Source organism: Serpula lacrymans, assembly GCF_000218685.1.
Source record: "Serpula lacrymans var. lacrymans S7.9 unplaced genomic scaffold SERLAscaffold_8, whole genome shotgun sequence".
Classification (NCBI taxonomy): Eukaryota; Fungi; Basidiomycota; class Agaricomycetes; order Boletales; family Serpulaceae; genus Serpula; species Serpula lacrymans.
This window is the reverse complement of record NW_006763297.1, coordinates 2299012-2311021: the sequence shown is the minus strand read 5'-3', so window position 1 is coordinate 2311021 and position 12010 is coordinate 2299012. Positions and strand designations below refer to the sequence as shown.

Genomic DNA, 12010 nt, shown 5'->3' with positions numbered 1-12010 from the left:
TCGTTCATAATGCAACTCTTGTACTCTTTTGTATTCCTTGCCATCGCTTCGTTGTACCAGACTATCGCAGCACCCGTTGCTGAGACCAGTGGTGAGCACTGGCTGCTTGTCCTACCACTACGTGGGGGTTTGACCCACGATTGTTGGCAGATGTCGGTGTTTCCGACGTTAAACGCGAGCCCTATAATCCAGTATGGACGTACCCAGTAGCCTCTAGTATGCCCTTGGATTTTTAGCACTGTCAGTCTGTATCCTAACCCAGTAGCATCTACAGGCCACGATGTTACTGAGATCCCGGACAACGATGAGCTCGATAAGCGCGAGCCCTATAACCCAGTTTGGACCTATCCCGTTGCATCAAGTAAGTTTGTACGAGTTTATGCGGCTATCCGTGTTGACTGGTCCTGTAGGCCGAGATGTAGAAGACACTCCTGAAAACTTGGACCTTAAGAAGCGCGAGCCTTATAACCCTAAGTGGAGTTACCCAGTAGCAACCAGTAGGCTTTCCGTGTCGATAGATATTTCCTCCGAGTCCATTAGCCACTTGATTGTCGGGTCGGGATGTTACTGGTGCTACCGAAGACTCGGTTGAAAAGCGCGAGCCCTATAACCCTGTGTGGACGTATCCTGTAGCGACCAGTACGCCATTGATACTAAGTTATCTGGGGCGCTAATCATTCTTATATTTTCAGGCCGAGAAGTTGCTGAAGAGAGGGTTGGAAAAAGCAGTATGTGCCCTGTTGATGTCATTATGCAATGTATATTGATCCAACCTTATTTGTAGACCGGGAGGTCTGATGAAATTGAGGTTTAAATGTATCAGAGATTAATAGCTTGTCTGGGTTCACCACCCCGCCGATGAGTTCCTGAAGTGTTGAGACACTGAAAAGCAGCGCCGGTAGAAAGTCCAGTGTTGGATAAAATAATAAGTGTGTGTACTTAGTGAAATAAAGACAACGGTTTCCAGGCTAAATTTGCGCCTTGTACAATTGTGAACCAAATTTTCAAACATGAGCCGAATTCAAGCACATATATTGCAAAATAGTGGATACTTCCCGCTTTGCATGTGCTCAATGTCCTTGCATAACAATAAAGCGACGATGATATGACAGAAGTGGCAGCTTGCAAAGTGAAGTTCGGGCTGGGAAGATGAAACGAAATAAGGATGGCTGTGGCTGTGGCTGTCGCGACTAGAGTCACGGTACGACGCGTCTTTCTCACGACAAAATACGCGTTATTTGTGTGTGTTATGGCAGTGTTCGAAATATCAGGCGAAACGGTCGATGCATAGTTTTGACCTGGTTGGCTTGTGTCTGGTCTCGTGTCTTTTGGTCCTTCAGTGTTCATTTCTTCTGTCGTTTTTCTTTTTTTTATTTCTTTATTGTACTTATACGAACATGACAATGGACCAAGAAGACCCACAATCCGACATATTCTCACTATCCGACCATTTACTTGCAGAAAGGCTCCATTTTATCAAAGAGGTATGGCCATTTCGCACAAAGGCGAGCTTTGCTGACGGTGGTATAGATTGGCTTTGGAAATTGGGGCAGCGTTTGGCTATGCCGTCCAAAGCATTCGAGCTCTGAATCAGATCACCACGTCGCAGTCAAACTCGTGCACCGTTCGAAAACTTCCACCACAGCGGCCCGCGTACGTTCACTATGGAACGAAATGAAGATCGTGCGCTCCTTCAAGCATGACCCTCATCCTTCAATTATTCCTTTCCATTCCTTCATCATCACCCCGTCGTATGCTCTTATTACCATGTGAGTGTTGTCTGTTCAGGCGCGACATACATATCTCTGACACGCGAATTCCAGGGCATACTTACCAGCACTCATTCCTGTAGAAGTAGCCGAACCAAAAGCAAAGGACTGGTTCAATTCACTTCTGTCAGGTGTTCATTTTCTCCACGAACGTGGTGTTGTCCACAATGACATCAAGTATGTTCCGTGAGCACGTTTTTTATTGTATGAACTAACGCACTTTTTGCAGACCAGCAAACATACTCTTGTCTCCTCAGAGTGTGCCTGTCCTCGTAGACTTTGGTTTTGCAGAGAAATATGACCTCAGCTCACCCAAGGCTTTTCACAGCAACCTCGCATATGGCACACCAGAGGTACTAGTCACTTTCCATCTTGAAATATCCCATAATTCATTTGCTATTATGCACAGTACCTCTCACCAGAACGTGCACGAGGTCTTCCGCACGACACCCGCAAGTCAGATATCTGGTCACTAGGCGTCACATTTTTTGAAATTCTTGTGGGCCGCACGCCCTTCGAGTACGAGGAGGGCGAACAGTTCTCTACAAAGGAGGATTTGGAAAAATATTGGACTAGGACGGTAAGTCCTGCAATTAATAGACGATTCTTTACAACGAAACGAATGCAACACGTATTACAAGAATTAGTACCTGCTGTCTGGCATCTACGTGTTCTTACGGTAGCTTGTCGCGTTTTATTTTTACTTTTTATCATTTGTCACGTGCCTGGCGTTCGCAAAACGCGTCTAGTCCCTTTGCATTTGTGATAAGTGCTCACGTATGCCGTGTTTTTCACCCTTAGATGCGCGGCAAATGGGTTGGGACGATCAAAGTCAAGTTCTCCAAATCTATTGAAAAACTTTTGAAGCACATGATCTCGCCAAATGCTGATTTGAGGTGGACAGCAAGTGAGGTACTAGCGGATGTGTATTGGACAATGAGTATAGAGAAACAGGGGCACAGTGAGTCCTCAGGCTTCGACGCTGGTCTCGTTTTGTTAATGATATACCTCCCATCCTGCAGAGAAATCGGCGAGCGTGGCTCACGCTGTATCGCCTGGAGTTGTGCTTGACCGGGATATGTCTAGGTTGTTGGACGTTAGCATGCCCTGGAGGACTGCAAGTGGAGGATCATCCACTAAGGACAAGGACAAGACCAAGGCCAAGGATAAAGATCGCATTGGAACATCGTCTTCCAAAAGTAAAGCAGTGGAGAGCGTTGCATCCTCGTCTGTCAGAGACAACCACCGCGATGAAGAAAACCCAAATCAAGTCAAGCCGGATGAGGCTGAAGTTAAAGTTTATAATAACAATTGCGACATTTCTCGCAAAGCCACCAATACCCAAACTACGAAAGGGAATGACAAGGCAACGAACCGTAAGCAAATCAAGAACGACAAAGAGAACAATGCACTATTATCTTCTCAAGTCAATGCCAACATATGTGCGCATTCGAGATCGAAATCTGTACCAAAGCTTGCTACAGGGAAACGTATGTTTTGTCTCCTCAATAATGATCGGTGCATGCTTACTAACTTTGAAAATGATTTGTAAAAGCCGTTCCTCCGAAGAAACGCGTGCATGCTAACGTGCTCGGACCTATCCGAGGTTCACCTGCAGCTAAAGAGAATACGTCTATTACGACCTCATCATCGATTCGGACAGCAAACCCGGATGTTAGCCAGACCTCGACCATATTTTCGCTCAACTCGCTCACAAGAAAGCCACTGGGGCCGCGTCAGCCAAGTGTCCGTGCGCTGAAAAATAAAGAGAATGGACCAGCTGTAAAGAATGTGAATGGTCCTAAGACCGGGGCAGCAGCGAACCTCAAACACGCCAACGAAGAACGCAAAACCAGGGGTAGAGGCGCGTTAGCTGATTTGACCGCATCCTCGAGAAATGCTAGCAGTAATGGCACACAAGATGTGGATACACGAGTAGGGAAAGATCAAGGATTTATCAAGGACGGGGCTAAGGACAAGGAGAATATACAAACTACACCAGCTCATGCGGATACGAAGACGGCAGGCAACGTAACATTATTATCGGATTGGTCTGCCACCACAACGTCCATATCAGGTTCGGAGCGTCGTGGCAAAGACAGCGTGCGTGACCGTATGCGGGAATGGGAACGCGAGAGGGAGCGATTAAGGGAGATGGAGAGAATGACGGAACTGGAGAGGGAAAGAGAAGGGGATCACGAGAACGAACATCAATCAGAGCAAGGAGAGTCGAGTTTCGAGGTTGAAGCAGAAGGTGAAGCAGTGCAGAAGGTTGAGGTCACTAGAGCTAGAATTGGCGTGAGGGCGTCTGCACAGGTGCAGGTTGTGAGTCCTTCCCCATGTGGCTCTATTAATTTTACCAAGAGTGCCGAGTTATTAAGTGGTAAGTTGGGTATATGCGCTTTCGTTTGTGTATTGTGGCTGATGCTATTCACACAGGCTTGGTTGACATCCCTGCGGAGGCGTCACCACGCGCCGGGGAATTCGGGTTGACGGGGCTCAAACAGAACATCAAAGTATCTCTCGGTAAGGATCTCAGTATAATGATATTGCACGTTGCTCATTACGACGTTCCTTGACAAATAGATAAAGGCGTTCGGATGTATAAGTCCTCTGCACTGGGGCAGCTCACGGGACGCACTACACCAGGCGCTACTTTAGATGTACCGGACGGAGAAGGCGAAGGGAGGTTCAGCTGGGAGGAGGTTCGAGCTGAAGGTGATTAATTTTTCTTACTCTGCTCACGAGGAATGTCTCACCCGACTTGCATTGTTATCTCAACTCAGATGAACCAAAGTCTGCTAAAGACAACCAACAGGCACTGGATAGAATGACCATGTGGCAGAGGAACGTAGAGAGTGAGCAATTCTATCACTTCCTTTGTCTTCATTAATTAACTAACGCTCAATAGATATAGTGGAAGATGCTCGACTCAACTTTGCTTCGAGATCTACCAGTGTTACCCCACCCCCTGCTCTCCCATTGTCGCCAGTAAATATCTCGCGCTCGTCCTCACAGTGCAAGCCGAACGCGAAAGTATCGCTTGGAAATTCAGGGAACACTTCGTACAGTTATGGCGGGAACACTTCGCGCTCCTCGAGGTTTCCCAGGAAGGTACTTGCTGCAAACCAGATCTTTGTGGATAATTGTGAACAAGACGAATCACATTACGATCAGGAGCAGTCATACTATGCTAAACCAGAACAGCTGTCGACTGGGGGCGATGCGGATCGCAGTGCATCATTTTCGGCATACCTCGCCACGAGTGAAAAAAGTGGTGCGAACGCGTCTGAATTAGGTTTTGTGTATGCGCGCATGGGAGTTGATCGCGCATCCACTCTTCCTGGTATTCCTTCTGAGGAACTGAGTCATGCACCATCTTTGGTTCCTACGATCCCGACGATTAATGTGATCATGCAAACCCCACCACGTCTGCAGCGACGTGCAACCATCCTATCGCGATCCCCTCAGACAGAAGATAGGCACCGTGAAAGCATGACGCTAGGCACAAAACGCGACGATGACGATGACCTCGATTTAAATAGCTCGCCATCAAGAAGGCGAGGGAAATCCAAGTCTTCGGGGAATTTATTCGGCAGAATTCAACCTATCTCAACGCTGGAATATGAGCTCTCGCGTGGTAAGTGGAATATGTCGTTGAATCGGTGTAGCATCTTGACCTGACCTATCATATCTTTTGCAGAACCAATCCCAGCGCCTTCTCCACGTCTATCATCGGTCCTGCACAGAAACTTGTTTGTAGCGTCCCCTGTGTCTCCAAGCTTCACAGACGACATTCCTAGCACGCCAGTCACGACTTCCCGAGATCAATCTATTCTGCAGTTTGACGACCTCACCTCCTCTCCATATCATGTTGAGCCATATCCCCAACGAAAGCCTTTGATTGAAATTCCAGTATTGGATACGCCCAATAAGCAGCGCGTGGAGGGAGTGTACGACAGATTTTTGATGGCGGCTACTGGTGTCAAGCGTGTCGGCCGCGGATACCAGTCTGACAATAGACGCTCTATCCAACATGTTGCGACTCGAGCCCCGGAACCCAAACTCGCTGGCCCCCATGCCAATCGTAATTTCCGCGTTTTTAGCTCTGCAAGACGAGCAATGCCGCCTCCTGTGTCAAGCGAAGATGTGTGGCGATCGTCATCGGTAGATGAGTTTGGTTATGTTGCGACTACACCTGAACTTCGTGCAGAAAGAGAGATCAGGGAGATTAACAAGGAGAACACCGTCACACTAATGCGTCGTGCTATCAAGGCTATGGTCCCTGGTAAGACTGTCTCGAGAAGGCTGTCACGCACGCTGGTTGCTGCTTGAAGATCGAATATTGATTACAACTTGTTCTTTTTATATTCTTTTTCGTCAATTCTCTGGATGATTTTTCGTCGCACCTTCTTTTAACGACTCCACAGTTGGACATGGTTCTCTCATTTACGACTGGCACTCTTTTCGTTCTCGTTCTAATGCTTTCATTGTCTATGTTGATCCATACATCTTTCTTTGTGTTGCTATATTTTCCATCACCCTGGAATATCCGCATTTTCTACTCGTCAGTCGACTTTCGTTGTTCGTGCTATATATTGCTATCGTTGTTGCCTCCTTCATAACTGACTATCTCACTTTGTCTTCTTCCAATACCCTCACGACGCTTTTCTATATGATTTCGCAACGCACATCATCCACGTCTGATTTATTGTTTACACACTACATCTTCGATTATTTTCCTTACCTCTTTACATTTGTCATTGATTTTGCAATGCTATCAATTGATCTGATCAAGATATATGGTCTTGTATGTTCATCCGAGAATGATCAAATTCGTGGAGAACCTTTGAAAACAACAAGGCCCAAGATAAGGTACTACTGAGGTAGCATATACAGGATCATATGTGAAAACAGAAAATATGCGTATTAAGGATACAACATGCAACATATCATTAGGTCAAAAAGCAGAAAGTTTGATATCGTCCTGTACTATGAATCGGCTGGGGGTCGTCTAATGGACACAGGTTTACTGGTCCCAGGAGCTTCTGGGGCAGGCTTAAGGCGTTTCGCGAGTGAGTCGTCTGGTTCTCCTTCTTCCCGGCTGCGTTTACTCGCAGCACCAACGATAGATACGCCTGCGGCTGGCGCAGCGGCCACAGACGAGGCGCCCTCCTCTCCTTGTCCCGTAGCTGGCGCAGCGCCCCGAATAGCTAGGGCACGTTGTGCTCCGCCACGTGCGCCTCTCGCACTTCCTCTACCACGAGTAGCGACACCACCAGTAGCTGAAGGACCTAGGTGAACGGCTCCACTGGTTGGTTGCCTCCGTGCAGCATTGGCTGCAGGAACAGATGATGGCTGAGTGGAAGGTGCAGGTGCCTTTACTGTAGCAGTGGTAGGAGGTGCAGTGGATCCCGAAGCTGCAGTCGGTGTGGTAGGAACAGCCGATGGCTCGGGTATCTTTCCAGCTTTACGCCATTCTAGAATTTGTGCCTCCAACTCCTTCAGCTTGGTCTGAGCACGAACAAGTTGTGCATCTTTCAATTTTCCTTTAACCGATTGCTCCCTTCGTCCACGTTCAACAGCTGCCGCAATTTCCTCCGTATGCTTAGCCTGAAGCTGCTGGTCGTGTGCGGCGATGGCGGTATTTATAGCAGCCTTTTGGTCAGCACCACTATTTGAAGCGCTAGTAGTAACATTTTCTGCTTTAGCTGCAGCCACCGCAGCCTCCACCGCAATCTTGAGATCTGCCTCGTATTGATTATTCAACTGTAATCTTAGAGCTTCTAGCTCGTCTGCATGCCGCTTCGATGCATCTTCAGAGTTGGCTCCTGATCCAGATGCCTGTAGATCATTTTTGGCTTTTTCAGCAGCGGTTACCGCAGCTTCCAGACGCTCTTTTTCTGCAGCTCGGGCTTTTGAGATGTCCTGCATCCTTATCTGAAGCTTCTCCTATATGATGCACAGTTCATTCAGCGATTGACCGCGAAACTATGACTGGATCTTACATTTGAGAAACGTATGTTTTTGTTCTCCTCGGTTGCCTTTTTTATTTGTTCATCAGCAGCCTTTTTTGAAATGATCAACATAAGTGTGAGGGGTTATAAGTAGTCGTAGTCTAAAGTGGCAGCTCACCCTTGCCTGGGATAATGCCTCGTCACGAGCCTTGACAAGTTCATTTTTCTCTTTCTCCCACTGTCCTTTACTCTCTTCGGTGTTAACAACAGAACTGGCCGGAGTTTTGCTAGAGGTCTCCTTCTCTGCCAGAAGTCTGTCGCGCTCCTCACGCAGAGCGGCCTATATAATATATATCAGTAGGGCAAATACGAAGGAGGAAAATGCGTACAATAGTGGATACAAGGTCTGGATTTGGATCTACAGGCGGCTGGTTCTTCGTTGCTTTTTCATCCGCCAATGCTTTCTCTAGACTATTCTTCTCTTTGCGTAGGGACTCGACTTGGTCTGTCAGATCATTTCCAGAACCAGAGGTAAGCACAGGAGCAGCGCTACTCTGTATCGCATCTCGTTCGGTTGTTAATGTCTTAACTTGAGCTCTGAGTTCCGCGACAGTCGCATTTAGTTGTGACTTCTCGTTATTCAACAGTCCTAAACGTTGTCTGACGGCTTCTGCATTCCTTGCGTGGGATTCCTTGAATTTGCGCACGTTGGCTTCGAGGGCCTCCGTCTTGCATCAAGCTGCATTAGCAAGGCCAGCCATGTCACAGTGTAGGATGTACACACCCTTTGCGTTTGTGAAGCGAACTCTGCTTCTCGCCCAGATAGCATTTGTTCCGCCTCAGCCTTCTGCGACTTAAGAGTCTCGATCTCTTCTTTCAAAGACTGGACATCAGCGGGGTCAATACGATCATACTGCATAGAGGCATGAGAGTTTATACAAGCATATGTATTATAAATGCTCACCTTGCTCAGGAGTTGCGAGTTGCGCTCTTGCCACCTACGGCTTTCGTCCTCCAAACGTGTGATCTGAGCATTGCGAGCTTGTAGTTCGGCTTGTGCTAGACGTGCTTGTTCTTTGGCTGGCTCAAATTCTGATGATAATTGTTTGAGTTTGGTGTCTAGCTCACGAGCCCTCTTGGCATAAGTCTCGCAATCTGTGCGCAGCGTCGCATTACTCTCCCGCAAAATATTAAGCTGATTAATCCGCTCCAAGAGTTCAGCATGTTGAGCATCAGAAGACGCTGCTTCGACGGCGCGTTCACGTTCCTGATAAATAAAGTTTCAGTAAAGAAAGGAAAACACATCAGGAGCCTTTTACCTCCGAAAGGGTAGCTCTCGTCTCATCCAGACTCTGCGACAGATGATCGATTTGTGCCTTCAATCGCACATTCTCTTGTTTACAAAGTTCGAGTTGGAGATCGACGATTTCTTTCTCTTTCCTCAAGTAAGCTACAACTGATCGCAGCTCAGAAAGTTTGGTATCCGCATCTACAGTCATTTCGTTCTCGCCGTGGGGGGCCGCTGAAGTGTCGGCAGCTTGCTTAATTCGAGCAGCTTGCGAGCTCACAGATTCCAGATGCTGGTGAAGAAGCGTGTTCTGAGCGGCGAGATCTTTGCAACTGATGATCATGTGCTTTGTGAGTTACTACTTCAAAAGTAGCGAGACTGGACTCACCGTGTATTGAGGTCTGCTACTTCCTTATCAAGCGCCTCCTTTTGCTGTTTCCAACTACCTTCCGAGGCAGCTAGTTTCGCTTCCGCTGTCGATGCAGCTGCAAGGTTGTCCCTTGCCGCAACTTGCACTGTTGAGAGCTGTTGCTTCATTGCCTCGATTGCTTTGATGGATTCTGCATGAGCAAGAACCTCCCGAGAATACCTGTCTTCGGCGGCCTAACATAAATATTAGCTTACTTCTGGGCGTATAGACGAAACACAATGCAACGCACAATGGCGCGTTCTTCCTGTAGACGTAGTTCATTTTCTCGTGATGTTCGATCACTATCTGAGTGCCTTTCAGAAGTGCTGATATCGACAATCGTGTCCTCCAATGTCTTCTTGTCATTTGCCCAGGCCGCTCGTTCACTTTCGAGACTACGCTGTAGTTCATTGATCTTATCCGTAGATTGTGTCAGGTCCCGTTCTACTGAGTGGACTTTGTCCTGCAGAGCAGTATACTCGAGCTGTAGGTGGATATGTGCTCAGAATCAGGTCTTAAGATCCAGATTCTTGAAGAAAACACGGACCTCGTTCCTAGCCAACTGAGCCTCTGTGTTAGTCTTATACTCCTCATGGGTACTACTGAGCGTAGTCAATGCTGCCTCATTAGCCTGACTTATCTCCTGGAACTGCTGCATGTGACTACGAGCAGCTGTGAGATCAACCTCCATCACTTTTAACGCAGATCTAATAATGGATATGTCAAGCAATGTATATGCATATCGTGTATGTAGAACAAACCTCAATTCTGCAACTTCTTGCTCTAGCTGCTGCTCACGAGGAATTCCTTGATCCAAGGTTTGAGATGGACCATTCACGCTACCAGGCCTGCGTTCATAAACTGAGAGCTTCTCTGCATTGCCCTGGAGTTGACGTGCCAACTCATCGACCCGCTCCTGAAGATGGTTTCTACTTGTTTCTGCACCAACGAGTGACTCACGAGTCTTAGATAGTTCTTCCACCTGGGTACACATAAGGACAAATCCAGTTCACTAAATAAATGAACTTACACTCTTGTCCAGCCTCGAATGAAGCTCTTTCAGTTCGATGTCTTTCTGCAAAGATATGTGGCGAACACTGTCTCTTTCTTGCGATAACTGTCCTCTTAAATCTTGTCTGCGATGAAAATCACGGTAAGAGACGGATGCACTGATATCCCATACAATGGCTTACGTTTGGCTCTCCATCATCTGTATCTGATTTTCAAGGCGGCGACGATCATTTTCACCAGATCGTTCCAAATCGTTGTGCATCTTCTGTACATTTGACATGAGATCGGATAGATGGGCACGCTCAATGGCGAGACTCTTGTTTTCGTCCACTAGACGACCTTGAACGCTCTATTGGATGGTGAGAAACACACAATAAGCTGCATAATGGATCCCTTACCTCCCATATCTTCTTTTCTGCACGAAGATTGGCACACTCATTACGAAGTTGTTCGACATGGCCCCTTTCCACTAATAGGTCTTCTGAGGCACGGTTGCATTCGATATCGATGCGAGTGAATTGATCATACAGCTGTTGATTACGCTTTGAGAAGTTGTCAAGCTCGCGGCTTTGCATATTCAACTGTTCCTGGTTCATGCGCTGTCGATCTGATGGAAATACATATTAACATGTGGTCTTTATTTTCAAAAGTCGAGACAGCCTACCATTGAGATATTCTATCTTCGCGTTAGCCTTTGCCAAAGCCGTGTTGAGTTGCCCCACTTCCCTCTGAGAAACAACCAGTTCTTCTCTCAGTCTCGTTGAATCCGTACCCATCTCAGTTTTGAATGATTCAAACTGCGCTTGAGTATCTTCTAATTCCTTGACCAAGTCCGATGAAGGAGCCCCAGATACAGCCATAGATGATACTGCATTACTGTCCGCTGAGCCGTTTGTGAATGGTCGATCAGCCCTAGCGAGCATCGCCTTTAGCGCGTCACGTTCCTTCATGTAGGCTTGGATTGTGACCTCGCTACTCTTCTTCTGCCTCTCCAGCTGCGTAGCTAAATCTTGAATAGCTTCATGAGCTTCCCGTACTGCTTCGCTCTGTTCACGTTCTAGGGCCTCGCGATATTCCTTCTCTTCAGTTTCCATTTTCGTGCCCAGCTCGCGAACAATCTTCAACAGCTTCTGATTCTGTTCCTGTAGTTCACCAATGGAGCGGAAAAGAACTAGGTTGTTGGTTATCACGGCATCAATGTTCTCAGCAGGCGGTGGCATTTGGTCGAGCACTTCATCAGACGGAATAGATGGATCTTGCTGCCTTCCCAATTCCTTCAAGAGCACTTGAACCTGCCGACCAAGGTCATCGAGTTGCCTTTGAAGCAGTTCCGTTTCCTGGTTGCTCCTCTTCAACTTTTGTGAGGTCTCCTGAGCAACGGAGCTTTGGGAATCACGTTCACTCAGTGCTTGAGAGAGCTGGGAGGCTAGTTGAGCGGCCTCCGACTGCAAGCGCTCGTATTCAGCCCGTTGCTGCGATAATATAGGTGCCTAAAAGGACTAATTTAAATAACCTTATGGCAACGCAGAGAATTGTCTTACCCGTTCTTCAATTTGAGCTAGGACGGCCGAAAGTG

At 47.4% G+C, this 12010-nt stretch overlaps 3 protein-coding genes across 3 annotated transcripts; all 3 read left to right on the top strand.

Moving 5' to 3' along the window:
* Nucleotides 1-9: 9 nt before the first annotated feature.
* Nucleotides 10-798, top strand: SERLADRAFT_439384 (uncharacterized protein; the record flags this gene model as incomplete). Its single annotated transcript, XM_007319778.1, has 7 exons — nucleotides 10-91; nucleotides 151-216; nucleotides 275-361; nucleotides 411-497; nucleotides 583-639; nucleotides 693-728; nucleotides 785-798. The coding sequence occupies 7 exons, from the start codon at nucleotides 10-12 to the stop codon at nucleotides 796-798; spliced, it is 429 nt and encodes a 142-aa protein (XP_007319840.1).
* A 2585-nt stretch (nucleotides 799-3383) lies between these two features.
* On the top strand, nucleotides 3384-3800 carry SERLADRAFT_470785 (uncharacterized protein; the record flags this gene model as incomplete). Its single annotated transcript, XM_007319777.1, has 1 exon — nucleotides 3384-3800. A coding segment is annotated over one exon (417 nt), but the record flags the coding sequence as incomplete, so codon positions are not given.
* Nucleotides 3801-5519: 1719 nt separating this feature from the next.
* Nucleotides 5520-6104, top strand: SERLADRAFT_392951 (uncharacterized protein; the record flags this gene model as incomplete). The annotated part of the gene is made up of 1 exon (XM_007319776.1): nucleotides 5520-6104. A coding segment is annotated over one exon (585 nt), but the record flags the coding sequence as incomplete, so codon positions are not given.
* Between the last annotated feature and the right edge of the window lie 5906 nt (nucleotides 6105-12010).